This window comes from Catharus ustulatus, chromosome 17 (genome assembly GCF_009819885.2).
Source record: "Catharus ustulatus isolate bCatUst1 chromosome 17, bCatUst1.pri.v2, whole genome shotgun sequence".
In the NCBI taxonomy this organism is placed as follows: domain Eukaryota; kingdom Metazoa; phylum Chordata; class Aves; order Passeriformes; family Turdidae; genus Catharus; species Catharus ustulatus.
The window spans coordinates 2,211,225-2,225,954 of NC_046237.1; the positions used below are offsets into that span (position 1 = coordinate 2,211,225).

At 45.7% G+C, this 14,730-nt stretch overlaps 1 protein-coding gene across 1 annotated transcript in view; it reads right to left on the reverse strand.

Annotated features, from left to right (window-relative positions):
• Positions 1 to 266: 266 nt before the first annotated feature.
• Positions 267 to 14,730, reverse strand: part of BCAS1 (brain enriched myelin associated protein 1) — a 34,229-nt gene continuing 19,765 nt past the window's right edge. The window contains exons 9-12 of the mRNA XM_033074891.2: positions 11,937 to 12,104; positions 9,015 to 9,083; positions 5,390 to 5,638; positions 267 to 1,131 (exon numbers count right to left, since the gene is read on the reverse strand). Coding sequence (XP_032930782.1) covers positions 1,057 to 1,131; positions 5,390 to 5,638; positions 9,015 to 9,083; positions 11,937 to 12,104 — 561 coding nt within the window. The 3' untranslated portion in view covers positions 267 to 1,056. The remainder of the gene's footprint in view (positions 1,132 to 5,389; positions 5,639 to 9,014; positions 9,084 to 11,936; positions 12,105 to 14,730) is intronic.

Below are 14,730 nucleotides of genomic sequence, written 5' to 3' on the forward strand. Positions count from 1 at the left end.
TCCACAGGCAAGGTTTGTCTGATTTATGCCTTAATGTCACATCAATCACCAGAATGCAGGGATGCAAACTACAAACTTTGTTTGAAAATTAAAGCAGCAATTGATTTTTTTTTTTTTTGTTTCAAATTATAAGTATTAGTTTATTTAATGATAAGGATGTCAAAATATACAGCATTGTATCATTAAGATCAGTGTGCATTAAAATATCAGGCCCCTGGTTCCCTGTACAGGCTAGGGCTGAACAAACAGAAATCTTAATTTTCTGTAAAATTTATTACCTAGAGTTATTACAGGAGTGTTGTGAAGCAGAGAGCTGCCCGGGCAGCTTTGATTTTGGTTTTTATTAGGATTAATTCCAAGTACGGACACAAACAAGCATCAGGATGAAGAGCTAAGTTTCCTATGATCTAAGGAACATTAATTCCCGGCGTTAGGGGACGTGGGTGCCCTCTTGTGTCCCATTAGAACCTTAAACAGCTTTTAATTTGTTATCCCACCCCCGGGCCCCGAGAGGAGCTGCCTCAATCACTCAAGCCTTTGCATTTTTAGCGTTTTAATTCCCATTAATAACCCAGAGAAGCAGGAGTGGAGCAGCACGGGCTCTGCCAGGCTGGAGGGCTCAGCTCCAGGTGCAGCTCTGTCAAACCCCCCAGGAGTGACTGGGCTGTTTTGGCACTGAAGCAGAACATTTATCCAGGGGGATTTAATTCAGTTTATCCCAGGGGATCTCTGGTTTTCCTGGCTGCTTTCAAGCTCTCCAAAGCTGCCCGTGCCTCGCTGCCCTCCTTTGCACCTGCTTGGTTTTTCTGCCATGTATTGAATTCTCTGCCACCCTCATCCCTGACTTACACCTCTCCACACCTCAAACCACCCACACCACCTTCCTTTAAACACAATTCCTGGGGATCTTCAGAGCTGCTTCCCACAGGTGAGGAACAAACCAGTGACAACCTGCAACGGCACCCCGGTGTTTGCTGCCAGCCACGGGAGGAAAAGGAGTCAGTTCTGCTGCCAGGAGCTCCAGAGAGCTGCTGAGCCTCCCTGCAGGGCTGGCCACTACTTGGATTTCCCAGCAGGGAGGATGGACACGGGGTCTGTCTGCACTTCTGCGTCCGACGTCCTTTTGGAGCCCTGTGGGACAGGAGAGGCGGCTTTAGAAACATCCCTGAGTGTTTCAGGATGGTCAGGTCAGGGATTGAGCCTCAGACTTTTGCTACCAGATATTTCCCACCCATTTACAGTAATTCCACAGTTATAAGCTGCACCTGATTATAAACCAAAAGGTATCTGTTCTATCAACATCTGTTGAGGGTGGGGCAGTGATCCTGATCTCCATGTGCGATATTCTGCTAATGGGCATCCATTGAAACCAGCTGGGGCAGTGTTCTTTATCTCCATGGGATATCTCCTGTTCATGGCCATGGTTTATAAACCAGCTGGGGCAGTGTTCTTTATCTCCATGGGATATCTCCTGTTCATGGCCATGGTTTATAAACCAGCTGGGGCAGTGTTTTTTATCTTTTCACAACCCATCCTTCCTCCAGCCAGTCATTTTCTGCTCATGGCCATTGAGTCCCACTGTGGGACTGATAAAATTACTGCATCCCATTGGGAGTTGCTCCAGCCAGGGGGAAGAGCCCAACATTTCTTACCAAGATAAAAACAGAGGTTTTGGGACACTAAGGGAGCCCCTTTCTCCACTGGACTCCAGAGGAAAACCGGATTTCTCCACATCACCACTGGAGCTCCGGAGGGAAACTGCACCTTGTACAGGAGCACTGCTCCAGCTGAGCCACATCTGTCACTGCAGGAGGATGCAGCCACCATGGGATGGGACTGCTGCCAACACCCTGCCTGACGGGTGTCAGGTTATACTCTGACTGTGTCAGGGTTTGGGGTTTGTTCTTTGTAGTGCTGTATTTCTATTTTAATTTCCCTAGTACAGAACTGTTATTCCTATTCCCATATCTTTGCCTGAAAGCCCCTTGATTTCAAAATTATAATAATTTGGAGGGAGGGGGTTTCCATTCTCCATTTCAAAGAGAAGTTCCTGCCTTTCTCAGCAGACACCTGTCCTCCAAACTAAAACAGCAACTTTTTGTTCTTTGTCCATATATCAGCCACACCTGATTATAAGCTGCACTTTGGGTTCGGACCAAAATTTTAGTCAAAATGGTGCAGTTTATAATTGTGAAATTACTGTAAATATTTCCCACTGATGTAATCTCCCTGCTTCTCTTCCTTTACCCTTTATTTAATATGCACGGATATATGAGCACCATCTGCATCATGAGAACCACACAGAGCTCCTGCCTAAACGTGGGGGTTATTTTAATATCATTGTCTCAAGTCAATAATTGTTTTCAGGAGCTGGGCTCACACACCAGAGCCAGGCTGCTGTGTGCCTGCACTATTGGAGTTTTGGCATAACTTTAACATTTCCCTGCCCTAAACGCTTCACTGCAACCCTGCAAAGAGTCCTTGGAGCATGATGAATGGTGTATTATAGGCAGCCCTGCTCTGCTCTAGGTTAAAGGAACATTAAATACTTTTATGCATGACAGGTATTCGACAATGTTTGAGTGATAAAGCTTTTTTTACACTGCAAACCTAATTCTGGGTTTGGAACTGCTCCAAGACACTAATCCAGCTTAGATGGAGGAAATGTATAGCTCAAACTATACCAACTACATTTTTCACTAACTGATAAAAACTTGGCTCTGGTTTAAGGTGCTTGGTCTAATTTTGCTGGCCTTGAAGCTGCCAGAACTTCAACAACACAGACCCACAAGCAGTGTTTGAGGTCACTGCTACCACTGTGGGGTGGCAGTGCTGTTTGCAGCCCAAATCACGCCTTGCTAAGCAGAAAATCCAGCATGACAAAATTAAAGGTGAGTCTGTGCTTTCCCTAAAATAGGAACTGGGCAGAATAATGTGTGAATTGTCCTTTCCTGGAATCCTGAGTGGCCACTCGAGGAGGATTCTGTGTCACACACAGAGAGTGAAAGGTCTCGAGTTGCTCATCCCCTTCAGGGAAGTAAAACCAGCAAGGTTTTCACACTGACAGGGCTCCACCTCGCTGACCTTCTTTTAATGTTTCACCTTGGAGTATCTAAGCATGAAAAAGAGCAGCCAAAAATCACAGTGGGCTGACAAACCCCATCTAAAATGATTGTAACCTTGTGCAGCTCAGCTGGCTGCAGTGGTTTTGCTTCTGATGTTGAGTTTGGAGGATGCTCCAGAGCAGAATCAAAATTTGGCCATTTTCAGGTGGCAGCAAATCCATCATTTATCCATCAACCATTCCAAATTCACCAGAAACCCCAAAAACCTCCACATCAGGTAAAGATTTCCCACATCACGGGAGCAGTGGGGTCTGCCAGCTCCAGCTCCTGTCTGAGCATGATGAAATCACTCCTGAACTGATCAAGGGAATAAGGTGATAAAATTTCCCTTTTTTCCTCTGAAAGGGTGGAGGGAGCAGCCAGGAGAGGAGGCTCCTTGGAGATAATCCCCATTTTGCCTCATTTAGCGCTCATTTTGCAGAGGTCACTGTTATTTATTTGCAGTCTCCTGCTGCACCCATTTTTCAATGGCTGATTAGAGCAGGAAGATCAGGCTGGCTGATGGTTCTTGTTGAACTGGAATTTCCAAGTCCGGTGTGAATGGAAGAACTTTGTTCTGCCTTTTTTGACAGGCACATTCCAGCTCTGCCCTGGCATTCAGGGTTTGGTTTGGGATTCAGGAGCTCAGGTACCAGCAGCTCAGGGCTCTGTGACAGTGAGGCTCTGCTTTGGGCTGAGCATTTTAAAGTGCACACACACCAAAGTCGTGCTGCTGGAGTATTTTTTCCCCCCGGATTTTGTTCAGGAGAAACCTGGGTTAGTGCAGCACATGCTCTGATCAGAATAAATCCGAATATTTTCCAGCTCCTGACAACTGGCCTATGAGTTATTCCAGCTCAGGAAACAATGTTAGTAATCTTTTTTTCCCCTTTCTTTTCCTTTCTAATCTAATCTTTCAAAGACTCCCTAAATACATTTGCTACAGCTTATAAATTAATCTCTTTTACCACAGGACAGCCTTATCTGTGCTCCAGCCCTGCAGCTGGGCAGTGATGCTGTTTCTTGCATAAACTGCTCCAGTTGTAGCCAAAATTCTGCATTTTTAGCCCAGCTGGGAGCAGGGGCTGGAGCTGCAGGGCTGTAATCTGCATTCCTGCACTGTGACATCCTCCTGCTCTGAGCCATTCCCAGGGGAGTGCAGGAGAGGGTGGTGCTAAAATACAGAGCAGGAGTGTTCAGTGAGCACAGGCTCCGTCCCCTCTGCAATATCTGCTCCATTTTATCAACTAAAAGCTGAATTTTTCTGCAGTTCTGTTATCTTGAACTGGCAGTGCTGCCACTGGTGTGTGTGATCTAATACTTTCAGAGCAATGATTACACCTCTGATCACTTAGGAGATGAGATGATTTTGTTTTGTTTTGTTTTTTATTAGCATTGCAGAATGAGTTTCTTAGCTCTCGGTAATCTTGGGGATATTCAAAGGCAGGCAATAATTTTCCATGAGAGTTTTCCCATACAAAGACCTCATTGTTATGTGTTTTGCTGCCACTTTGGAGCACAATAAACTGACCAAATCAACTTTAGTGTTGTCAAAATTTCTTTTTTAAGAGTTAATGTGCGAGGGAAGCTGCAGGAGCACTCTCTATAATCGCAGCAGAAGTTAAGGGACTGCACAACCAAACTGAGGCCAACAGAAAAAAAATAAATCCTACAGAACATCTCTACTCCCTCTACACTGTTTCTGTTTAATTCCTCTGGTTTTCACCTCTCACAATCTCTTCCCTTGATCTAAAATCTTTTCTTGCCCTTTCAGTCTGAGCCACCTTTGCTGCCTCTCTCTGTGTCTTTCATGAAGATGTATCCTCATCCTTCAGATCTCCCTCTCTGGCAGAATTCTAAATTCGTGTCTTTTCTTCAACTGTACGAAGGAGTTTTGATTTTGATCACCTCCCTTGATTTTGACCTTGCAGGGATTTTGTTTTGCAGGGATTTTGTTTTGAGGGGTTTTTTTGGGGAGTTTTTTGGCAGGTTCCTCTGGTGAACCAGAACCTCAGCTCCACTTTCCCTTAATGAACACCCTGTAATTTGTAGGAACACTGAGCCATCCCCACAGTCAAAACTGTGCCAACAACTCCAGCTCTCCAAAATGGGCAATCCACCCTGCCCCAACCAGCATTCCTCAATCAGGAACTCCCCTTCCTTTCCCAAAATCTCGCTGTTCTTCAGCCCAAACCCCACTGGTGAAGCTGATGCACCAATCCCCCAAGGATCAGAGCCTGCACACAGCTGGAAAATGGCAAAAAGAAGAAGAGAAAAGAACGTACAAGGCCTTTGAAAAAGCCTCCCAGGGACTGCCTCTTCTCTGTCTTCTTGTAGGGGGGGTCCTTGGGGTCGCCGCCGTTCTGGATCTGGTCGGGCTCGGCTGCTGCTCCCTCCCGGGGCTCTGGCTGCTCCCTGCCCTTCTGCCTGCCCAGCTCCAGCGTGGACTTCTTGTCTTTGGAGCCCTCTTTGCTCCTCTGGCCCCCAGGGTCGCTCTCAGATGGGGCAAGAGGCTTCTCCGTGGCGTTCAAGGTCTGCAGAGGTTTCAGACAGGGGTTGGTTTTAGTGGGGAATAGGAGGAGTTCAGAAGGAGATCCATGAATGTGTTAGGGGGGGAAAAAATGAAAAAAATGAAAAAAAAATGAAAAAAATGAAAGGGCACCTGGCAGGGAGGAATCCTGCTGCCCAGCAGGGTTTCATTCACAGAAGGTGGGATGAGCTCCTGCAGTGTTGGCTCAGGGAAGGGCTCCCAGGGAGCTGCTGGAATTCCATGAGCAAAGACTGGGAGATCAAACCATCCCTGCACTGGTCTGTGCTGGAGCTGCTGGAGGAGCAGAGAGCAGCACAGAGCCACTGCCCACTGAAATACCCCCAGGGAGAAGGGAAAACACCCAAAAAGTACAAGGAAAATATCTGAGACAGGGCAAAAACTAAAAGACCCCACAAAGCAAAGGATGAAAAAAAATTCTCTGTGAATGGAACAAAACTCCACTCAAAAATTAACACAAAGCACCCAAAAAGTGCAAGGAAAATATCTGAGACAGGGCAAAAACTAAAAGACCCCACGAAGCAAAGGATGAAAACAAATTCCCTGTGAATGGAACAAAACTGCACCCAAAAATTAACACCACAGGGTTTGCCAGAACATCATAGAAAATTTCATGTACAAGTGAAAAAGGAGAGACAGGATCTTCCAAAAAATCCCAATCACAAAGCACCTGTCTTGAGTAAAGGAAAGATTCTGGAACTCAGAGAAGTTCAGGATATATTTGAAGTTCACACAAGAAAAATCCTCTCTGGCACACAAAGGATCACACAATGAAATTGTCACTGTTTGGAAAGCAGTAAATGAGGGTGTTTTTGCCAGGAAATCTGTTTGCAAATAGGATTTTCTTTTTTCTTATGCAGAAAAACTCCAAACCCCCCATATGGCTTTATTTATGGCCATCATTAAAACAGCACAAATTTGCCATGTTGAAAAGCTGGAATCTCACATCTGCCCTCAGGCCAAGGCCCAAGCTTAGTGCTGTGTATTTTTCCAGCTTTGGGAATTTTACCATTAGTCTGGAAATATTTGGTGTTCTTCTGAAGGCCTGGGGTTATGTGCTCACACGCCAGGCTTAGCTTTCATTCAAAACAAAAACATTTTCAGATATCATGGTTTCAGAGAAAACTCTAGAGAAGCAGAGTGCAAATACACCTCTTGGATTTAAAAATAAAAAATATTCAAGCCTGTCTAATTTTGGGGGAATGAGAATGAGAGGGGACAACAATCCTACAGCCTGCCTTTTTCACTCATTTTTTCTTGCTTTTTCTTGCTTTTCTTGCTGCCCAATCTTAAAAAAATTCCATGTTTAAATCACAGAGCCCATTTAATACATTCAGGCTTGACCAGGAGACTCAATTCCACTAACTATGAGCTTTTGGAATTATTTCTTTTTTCCAAAGGTTGATATATGTGGGTAAATATTTCCCCACACCTGGATTGCTCTGCTCTTAGACTTAAAAAAAATCCAGTCAGGAGTCTTTGAGAAGGAAAAGGTGAAGGAGGGGATCAGTTATTTACAGCTCAGCAAAGTGGATTCAGTGGGGTCACAGGGTTCCACTGTGTCCTGGAAAATGCCATTTGCAGATTCAGGAGCTCTCCTAGCACAAGGATGGGCACAAAACAAATTTAATGTTGTCAAAATCTGGGGGGTCTGAGATGCACTGGGTTCCCAAGACCCTTCTCACTGGAATTTGCCTCAGCTCACCTTTGAAATGATTCCCTGCTGAAATTGCAAATGCTCACTCAGCCCAGGCAGAACTGTCCCCATGGCTCAGAGCAGGTGGGGCCTTTGTGTCAGGCAGACAAAACACTTCTAAAAAATATCCATAATACATTTTCCAGGCAAAAAACCCCAAAAAACCAAACTCAACTCAAACCCTATCAGATCATCTCTTTGAGGTGTTTCATATTAACCTTGAAAGGCAGGAAATGGGAATATTTGATATAGATGGGAGCAGCTCAGGAAATGCAGAATGAGGGATGGAAATGCTCCTTATTCCAAAGGGGAGCTGCTCCTGGCAGTTTGCTTTGCCTCCCTCCACATTAGCAGTGCCACTGGAATAAAACAATAAAATGGACAATATTTTCCCTGTTATCTTCCAGGAGACCTTGGTCCAAGGTGGATTTTTGGAGCAGTGCTGAAATTTCTGGAGGGTGCAGAGGGGCAGGGATGGGAAGGGGAGAAGAATCACAGCATTCCAGAGACACTGTGGTAAAATTTAAGGAAATCCTTTCAAATAAATCCCCAAAAAAGGAAGAACTCAGCAGCAGATCCAGTTTTCCTTGGGCTCCTGTGTGGAATAAAATTGTTCTACTTCACACTAGGGCAAGGAAGAGGAGGAGGAAGAACAATAAACTGATTTACAAAAATGGAATGAAGCTGGCTGCTCATTAAAACAATGAAACAGATCCAGGGCTGAAACTTTTGGTGTCTTAGCCAGATCACTTCACAAAACTCTTGTACATGAAATAAGGATTAAGTCACAAGACAAGGCCCTTCTATATTTAGGATGCTTTTAGAGACATAATTCATAAAAATTAACCTTGGTGTCATCTGACATTGTGAAAATAGGAAGAGAGAGAAATAATTTGGCAGTTATTTAAAAAAGGAAATTCTGAAATGTCAGTTTTGAATGCAACTTCAGCTTTCCTCTTAAAGGAAACTGTCTACACACAGAGCTTTGTTTTATCTCTCGTCACTGAGAGATGAATTCTGGATACCTGCACTTGCAGCAGATAAGGGTTTGGCTCTCAAATTAACAGAATTTGTATTTCTGATGAAAATATGATTTTTCTGAAGCATTTTGAAAGCCATGCAGAATATTTGCACACCCAAAGGTTGGGTTCAGATTTTATGGACACAGAACGAAAGAAACAAAAACAGAACAAGAAACAAATCTTTTCATGGCCTTTGTTACATTGCAGTGAGCAGTTTTCATTCTCACTTTCACTTCTCTTTTCTAGAGTTTCCACCTGAACGATGCTTTCCTCAGAAGACAAGTAAATCAACAAAGTAAAAATAATTCTGTGTGTATTTAGTTCCACTGCCTGAGCCAAGAAAGTCAAAAAGCAGCAAGAGAGAGGAAGAAGACCTAACATAAGCCCACTAATTATTTTAAGAAAAGGAACACACCTGGAAAAAGATTTTTTAAAAAAATAAGATGTTGATACTTTGAAATCTTGTTTAATATGAATAGATAAAAAAAACAGATAAGTTATGTGTACTATATGAAGCTCAGAGTGCAGCACTTTCCTCTCAGTGATTTTTCCATTTCAAGAGGCAGAGCTGTGTGGAAGGAGGAGACAAGAACCCATCACCAGAGGATGGAAAAGTCCAGGCCAAAAATAAAAATTCCACTTACATGGGGGTGTCTGGGGCTGGGAGCCTCTCCCTCCTGTGCACTGGGGGTCCCTCCAGCACCCTTGACTGACTAAAATAACAAAGGGTCCTGTTTGAGGTGTCAGGCAGGATGAGAACTCACAGGAATCGAGGTCTGATTTGGAAATATCCCCATCTCCAGCTGCATTTCCTGGTTCTGTTCTTGCCTTCCCATCAAGGCTGAGCAGGGATCATTTCAGCCACTAAACAAGAGCCTGCTGTCAAGCCTGCTGCTGGAATTTTCTAGGAAAGAGCTTTTCCTTGCTTTTCAGATCCAACTCTGTCCTACAGGATCGAGTGGGGTTTGCTCACTGTTTATCCACCCTACTAAGTGCATGTGCTGTGAATAATTAAAGCCCACTCAGCTTTCGAGAGGTGTTGTTGTATTTTGTCATCAGCATCCATTTAATCCAGATTTTTGCTTTCCAGTTTATTCCTACAGTCCCTAAATCTCTAAATAATAATTCTCCTTTCTTGCCACATTTCCAGCCAGGACAATCCAAGCAGAGCCTGAGGCTGCAGCACTGGAAGGTCACTCAGAGCAAACCTTGACTCTGAAATATCTTTTTAAGGTAAAATCCCCTGTTTCCATCTAGATTGAAAAGTGAGAAACCCCTGTTTGACCAAACTAAGTAAATATTACAAGCTCTGTGAGAATTAGGTTAAGGTTAAGTTACAATTAGTGCTACAAAAGAGACAACAGGAATGAGCATTAGAGTTTAAAAATGTGTTGGAGGGTTCGATGTGTTCTCCTGGGTGCCACAGAAACCACAGAGCTCAGCAGCAAAGCGTAAAATAAACTCCAGGATTTCAGAGTGCCCAAATTTAAATGTCATTTTTCATTGCAGAAGTTCAATGAAAACAATGAAAGGATGTGACTTTTGTTCTAAATTTATCTGGGGCGGAATTGTGGTTTGCTGCTGCTCTGCCTTTGTAGCGCGGAGCACAACAGCACCAGGCTGATCCCACAGATGGGGTCACTGCTCCTCAGCCCCTGATTTTCCTACAAAACCACAAAAATCAATGCATGGCAGCAGCAGCAGAGAAAGTTAAACCACTCCATGACAATTCCTGGCTTTTGTGGGGGAAATGCAGTGCCTGGGAGGGGGCACTGCTGAGCCTGGCGTGTGTTTGTGCTTTATCTGTGCAGGAGCTGCAGAGATGGAGGGGAGGAAGCTCAGTGTGGGCTGTGCTGGGGACAAACCCGGTCCAGAGCACACCGAGATGGGCTCTGATAAGATCTGCTCTGCATTTGTGTTTCAGCAAAGTCCTCAAAAGCCTTCAGAATAAAAATAAAAATCTGCTCTGCAGCGATCAGAGATATGTTTTCTCCTATAAACACCCCGAACCCAGATAAAAATAGCCCTGCTTTAGCCAACCTCTCTAATCCACCTCATATCTTTATTATTATTGTTTTTAACCAAAAATAAAGAGTAAAGACCTTGAGGTCTAGACAAAGCTCCCTGTTGCTGCCAGTGAGGCGAGGATGAAACAATCCCAAGGATTTCTCTCCAGAGCACTGCTGACCTCTTATCCTTGCCTCTGGTCACTTGGGCTTGCTGCTGGCCAGGGCTTCCCAAAAAGTTTCCTGCAGGGAGCAGGGTGGATTGGGATGTTTTTAAATGGAGGAGGGTGGGGACAGCCAATAAAAGAGTTATTCTCCATTCTAAATGCTCTTTATTGCCTGAAAGTTTGGTTATGAGGGGAAGCAGGGCAGCACAGGGACTGCAGATGATTTGGGAATTATTTTCCTCGGGGAAGCAGGATTGGATTCCACTTTGTGCCTTTCCTATTCCCACCTGGATCTCTGCAGGAGTGACTGCCTCCTTTCCTTTCACGTGCCAGTTTACCTAACCTGCATAAACTGCCAGAAAAGTTGTGCCACTGCAAACACCTCCCCAGAGGCAGTGCAGGGCAGGACACGCACAGGGAGCTCTGCCAGGGCCGGGGGGAGAGGGATCTGCAGCGGGTTTGGAGATGGATCCTCCAGGAGCATCCCGTGGGGAATGTGGTTTGTGCAGCGGAGCATCCTCGGTGCTGCGAGCCTGCAGCTCCCTGGGCCAGCTGGGCGGGGAAAGGGCGAGCAGAGCCCTGGGGACGTTCCGGGAGGAGCCGCGAGAGGGAGATGCAGGACGGGGAATGCGCGGGGGGATGCGGGGAGAAATGCCAGCCACGCATCCCTGAGCCCTGCACTTCCCTGAGCATCCCTGAGCATCCCTGCACATCCCTGAGCATCCCTGAGCATCCCTGCACATCCCTGCACATCCCTGAGCATCCCTGCACATCCCTGAGCATCCCTGAGCATCCCTGAGCATCCCTGAGCATCCCTGAGCATCCCTGCACATCCCTGAGCATCCTGCACATCCCTGCACTTCTCTGAGCATCCCTGAGCATCCCTGCACATCCCTGAGCATCCCTGAGCATTCCTGCACATCCCTGAGCATCCCTGCACTTCTCTGAGCATCCCTGAACATCCCTGCATATCCCTGAGCATCCCTGCACATCCCTGAGCATCCCTGCCCTTCCCTGCACATCCCTGAGCATCCCTGAGCATCCCTGCACATCCCTGCCCATCCCTGAGCATCCCTGCATATCTCTGCACATCCCTGAGCCTCCCTGCACATCCCTGAGCATCCCTGCACATCCCTGAACACCCCTGAACATCCCTGAGCATCCCTGAGCATCCCTGGGCATCCCTGAGCCCTGCATATCCCTGAGCATCCCTGCACATCCCTGAGCCCTGCACATCCCTGCACATCCCTGAGCATCCCTGCACATCCCTGAGCATCCCTGCCCATCCTTGCACATCCCTGCACATCCCTGAGCCTTCCCACACAAAGTCAAAGTGTTTTCCAAGCCTCTCCCCCCAGCCCTCCGAGTTTCCCAAGGGAGAAGCTGCTCTTACCAGCTTAAAAAACTTCCTCAGGTTTGTCTTGGGCGTTTTGCTCTCGGCCCCTCGCGGTTTCACCTCGGCGCTTTCCGCGCTCTTGCTCTCATCCCTGTCCGGAGCCACCGCCTCGGGAGCCACCTCTGCCTTCTCATTGCTCACAGCCTCTGCTTCTTCCGAGGAGTTCTGGGTTGGGAAACAACGTGGAGAGAACATCCAGGCTCAATCCCTGAGGAGTTGGGTGATTTTAAAAAATTTACAATCAAAGCGGGCATAACAGCATCCTCAGCTACACTGTTCTCGTGTTGCTTCAGGAGTCTGATTCATCCCAATTGAAAAGAAGTAAATAAGTGTTAAAATCCCACCAGTTTCTATAAATGAAGGAAATAAACATTCTTGAGTTGCTGGTTCCCAGTCACAAGGATCCAGCTTTGATTACAATGTAAAAAGAATTAAAATGAAATTGCACACGATGCATGTCCTGAGGAGATGAGGAAAAAGTAAATCCAGTAAATATCAGAAAAATCATACTCAGGAATTTGCACTCCAAAGCAGCATTAGGATTATTTAAAACACACTATGGGCACTATTAATTGCTGAAACCTGGTCTTGGACACTTCCAGAGATGGGGCAGCCACAGCTTCCCTGGGAATCTGTGTCAGGACCTCACCTCCCTCACAGGGAGGAATTCCTTCCCAATATCCCAGCTAAACCTCCTCTGTGCCAGTTTGAAGCCATTCCCCCTGCCCTGACACTTGTTTATTCTCATTTGTCACCACATTTTTTTATTTGGACTCCTCCACTTCTATTATTTATTTCCTGTTCCCCTTTACAGCAGTTTTCCTGTGTGCTGTTGTCATCTCTTTTCTGACCAAATAAAATCCCAATTTATTTATTCCCTCATACAGAAGCCATCCAATACATTTACCAGGTATTTTATTACACCTTTTAGTTCTGTCATATTTTTAAGTTACAGGGAACTCCACATTCAAGAAGGGGACTCACCATGGACTCCTACAGCAGCAGGAGAGATTTTGCTTTGTTCCTGACTCCTCTTTTGTGGAAGAAACAACATTTTGGGGGTGGGGTAGCAAGGAGAAGAATGAGGGAATAAATATTCCTTATCCCCTGCTGCCTGAGAAGGCTGCAGCACATCCCCCTTCCCGTGGGATTGTGGATTTAATTTATATTTATGAACAGCTTTGAGATAATCAATCTGTAATAATTTCACTCTGGATCTCTGCCTATTCACACATCCATATCATCAATTGCCCATCTATTTGGGGAATGGTTCAGAGCAGAGGGGAGGCAGTGGCTCAGTAAAGCAGAGCTCAGCTCCTGGCATCTCCTCACTCCTGGGGCAGGTTGGGATCACTGCTGCATCCCAAAGGAGTTTTGGCTCTGCACTGCAGTTGGTGGCACAACCAACAAAAGCACCCTGGGACCAAATGCCAACCTCCAAAAATCCCTGTCCAGTTAAATCAGGGCTAGACAGCTATTCAGAAATTGAGTTGTTTAAAGCATCAGGGATTTTTTACCCATTTCCTCAGGAAAATCTTCTGCAGGACAAGGGGGAATGGCTTCACACTGAAAGGAGGCAAATTTGGGTTGGATATACAGAGGAAAATCCTCCCTGTGAGGGTGCTGGGGGCCTGGCACAGATTCCCAGAGCAGCTGTGGCTACCCCTGATCCCTGGCAGTGCCCAAGGCCAGGCTGGACAGGGATTGGAACACTTGGGACAGTGTGAGGTGTCCCTGCCATGGCAGGGGGGCACTGGAGGAGCTCTGAGGTCCCTCCAACCCAAACCATTCTGGGATTCTGCTTCACCCAGTGTTTGCACATCAGTACAAAGAGCCTGATTTTCCTGCAGTTGCATGGCAAGAGTTGCTTAAAATTCAAGTTTTTAAGCAAACACATCTGCTTTTAAAGACAGATCCCAGAGCAGTTTCAGCAACGCTGCCTTGATCACCTTCCACCCTGGCCTGGCCTGCTTTGATCAGATAAATGTGAAGCATCACGTTTCTCTGCCCTGATCAGATATCTGTGAGGCCTTGAGAGCAGCTCTCCAACACAAATATTGGAAATTGCCCACTGTAATTCCCTATTAGTATTCCTTCTGAAAAAAAAAAAAAAATGCTGGCACAGCAAATATCTGAGTAACAGTTGTGAAAATTCTCGTGAAGACTGATCAGGAAATGGGGCAAATACAAAGTGGCTCCCAGCTGAGGAGCTGAATAAGGAATTTTTCATTTTCCCTTTCCATATTTATTCATCTGCAGGCAGAGCAGCAGCATGAGCTGGCACGTGCTGACAGGCACTTCATTAGCTGCACTTTGAAGTGAAAGCTCATCACAAGATGGATATTTAAGAGACTGCCTGGAAAGAGAAGCTGGAGCTCAGTCCTGGATCTAGTGAGTGTTGTGGTTGCTGTTTGTGACTTCAAAAGCAAAGCTGCTCCTGACTCTGAATTCTGCACCGATTTGAGCTTGGATTCTCTGTTCTAGCAAAAGGACAGTGAATTAGATGTGCCAGGAAAAGATAAATCCACTGCAGAACACCCCACAGAATCTTTAAAATGCTGAGCTTGAGGCCAACCTTTTGCCTTTTGGTTTTTTGTACACCTCTCCTCGTTTTATTTAGTTTCAAGCTGACTGGGTCACCAGGGTCTTTCACCAAAGGAAATATAAAATATAATTCTCTGCCAAGAAAACTCAGTAGAGCAACATCAGCCTTTTACAGGTAGAGGATTCAATGCTCAAGCAGAGGAATTTTTTTTTTTAAATTCTCAGGACCAAATTCAGTTTTTTCTTG